At 47.7% G+C, this 2,500-nt stretch overlaps 1 protein-coding gene across 2 annotated transcripts in view; it reads left to right on the forward strand.

Annotated features, from left to right (window-relative positions):
• The window catches only part of LOC116378381 (cyclin-dependent kinase-like 5), a 7,406-nt gene that overhangs the window by 2,861 nt on the left and 2,045 nt on the right, over positions 1-2,500 (forward strand). For both annotated transcript variants that reach the window (XM_031840244.1, XM_031840245.1), the window contains exons 3-4: positions 713-879; positions 1,868-2,500. The exon at positions 1,868-2,500 is cut by the window's right edge and continues 397 nt beyond it. In XM_031840244.1, the coding sequence (XP_031696104.1) occupies positions 713-879; positions 1,868-2,500 (800 nt within the window). The remainder of the gene's footprint in view (positions 1-712; positions 880-1,867) is intronic.

The following is a 2,500-nucleotide window of genomic DNA, read 5'->3' on the forward strand; positions in this document are numbered from 1 at the left end:
AAAACCAACAGTTAGGTTTAGGCAACAAAACCAACAGTTAGGTTTAGACAACAACACCAACAGTTAGGTTTAGACAACAAAACCAACAGTTAGGTTTAGACAACAAAACCAACAGTTAGGTTTAGACAACAAAACCAACAGTTAGGTTTAGACAACAACACCAACAGTTAGGTTTAGGCAACAAAACCAACAGTTAGGTTTAGGCAACAACACCAACAGTTAGGTTTAGACAACAACACCAACAGTTAGGTTTAGGCAACAAAACCAACAGTTAGGTTTAGGCAACAACACCAACAGTTAGGTTTAGACAACAACACCAACAGTTAGGTTTAGACAACAAAACCAACAGTTAGGTTTAGACAACAACACCAACAGTTAGGTTTAGACAACAACACCAACAGTTAGGTTTAGACAACAAAACCAACAGTTAGGTTTAGACAACAAAACCAACAGTTAGGTTTAGACAACAAAACCAACAGTTAGGTTTAAGGAGGTTATTAAACATGTTTTATTTGTGTGAGGGGAAAAAAAAGTCACAAATCGTGTTTCACATCATCGTTTGGTGACACAATTAAAAGCAGCAGCAGCGTGACTTTTATGATAATGGCGATGACTCATAGCAGCGTGACTGTTCCACAGTGTTGGTGAGGTCCGGGGTGTCGGCAGGACTCACTGTCTCCCTCTCTTTGTTGTGTGTTGTTTCGTCCATTAGAGCCTGTTGCTGCTGAACCCGACGGAGCGCTTCCTCACCGAGCAGAGCCTGAACCACCACGCCTTCCAGACCCTGCGGCCCGTGGAGCGGCCCGGCCCGCCCACGCCGACACCTGTTCGCTCCTCCAAAAGGAAACCTCACCACGGAGACAACACCACCCCCAGCAGGTCAGCACGGAGCTCCGGCGGCTGGTTTGTGATGCGTCTCTCCCGGTTGTGCAGATGCAGAAGTTAATGCGATTTCTTTTTTTTTTCTTATGCAAATGTGAACGATTGCTTGCAGTCACCGACCCCCTCGAGGGTTATTATCTGCAGCAGTCATGACATTTGTGCAGAATCTCTTGCCCTTTGTTGGAGGACTCAGACATTTTCTGTTTGGTTTGTTTTTGTTCTGTCATAAAACAACCTATAAACTATTTTATTTATTTACAAGGGACAGTGCACATTAATCAACATTTCAGTTTCCACCTCAACGTAAATGTGCCTGAGTTAGCTAGAGATACAGTTTTCGTCTGTAGTCCCGGGGCAGGTTATTACTAATATTATCAGTACAACTGATATTAGACTTAATTAATGAGAAGATTAACTGCAAAAGCACTCAGAGTGTACAGACCTCCACCAAGGCCAAACACCCAGTCTCGCTTTGTTTACCGACGTGAAAGATATTGCCTGAATCCGCCCTGTGATTCACATCCGCCCCAAAATTGTGTGGGTTCTTCCTTTGCCCCATGCCAGTAAACTCACCCGCAATATGGTTTGTTATTTAAAACCATCTTAGAAGCCGTCATTGGAAACTGTTGGTACTTTCAAAAATTGAGTAAAAACATCTTTTCCTTCAAGAAAAGCCTTCAGTTTTGTTATTTGTTCTTCTTTCAATGAAGAAACGCATTAGTTCAGATATAACTGATGCTACTGCAGCTACGCTGACCTCTTGAGATATACACTTTATTATCATTGACATATATTAGAGTAGTGGTCCTAAGATGGATCCCTGTGGAACACCACACGTGAATACTCCTGGATCTGATAAGTTGCCATTAATATCTAGAAATGGAATTTGACTATGATGACAATGACGTCCTGTTGATTGCATAAATCATAAAGTTTCATGTTCAGTACCTGTATATTGAGGTCCTTTCTGCCTGCTCTTGCCCAGGAGCCATGGGGGAAAGAGCTCCGGGAGCCACCGCTCCAGCAGCAGAGAGTGCTCCAGCTTGCCCCGGCATGAGGACCTCCACCCCAGCAACGACGGCTTCCTCAACGGCAACATGCCCACGGCGATCAACCTCAGTCCCACCCTGCACCCCAAGAACTACCAGCCGCAGATCTTCAACCACGCCACCTCGTGCAACGTGGACCTGGCCAGCAGCAACCTGCCTCACCTGCTCAGCCCCGGCGAAGCCAAGGGCAAGGGCGACCTGGGGTCCAAGGTGTCCGACGGCCCCGGAGCCAAGTACCTTAAATCCAACTTCCGTTCGCAGCAGAACCGCCATTCTTTCGTGGAGGGGAAGACCAACACACTCCAATCGGGGGAGAAACACGGTCGACACAGCTACATGGAGTCCCACGGCTCCACGCCCTCCTCCAAGTTCGCCTACCTTAACTTGTCCAAGAGCTATGGCACGCTTAGCGACGCCAAGTCGGTGGGGAACTTGAATGACGTGCATCTGTACGCCGACGAGCCCACGTCTCGCTATTTCCCCTCGAGCTGCCTGGACCTCACGGCGCCAAGCAGCCCGGCGGCCCGCCGAGTGGACCGACTGGGACCCGGCACGGCCGGCAGAGGAAG

The sequence above is a fragment of the Anarrhichthys ocellatus genome, unplaced genomic scaffold (assembly GCF_004355925.1).
Source record: "Anarrhichthys ocellatus isolate YVR2014 unplaced genomic scaffold, GSC_Weel_1.0 scaffold2502, whole genome shotgun sequence".
NCBI classification, from domain to species: domain Eukaryota; kingdom Metazoa; phylum Chordata; class Actinopteri; order Perciformes; family Anarhichadidae; genus Anarrhichthys; species Anarrhichthys ocellatus.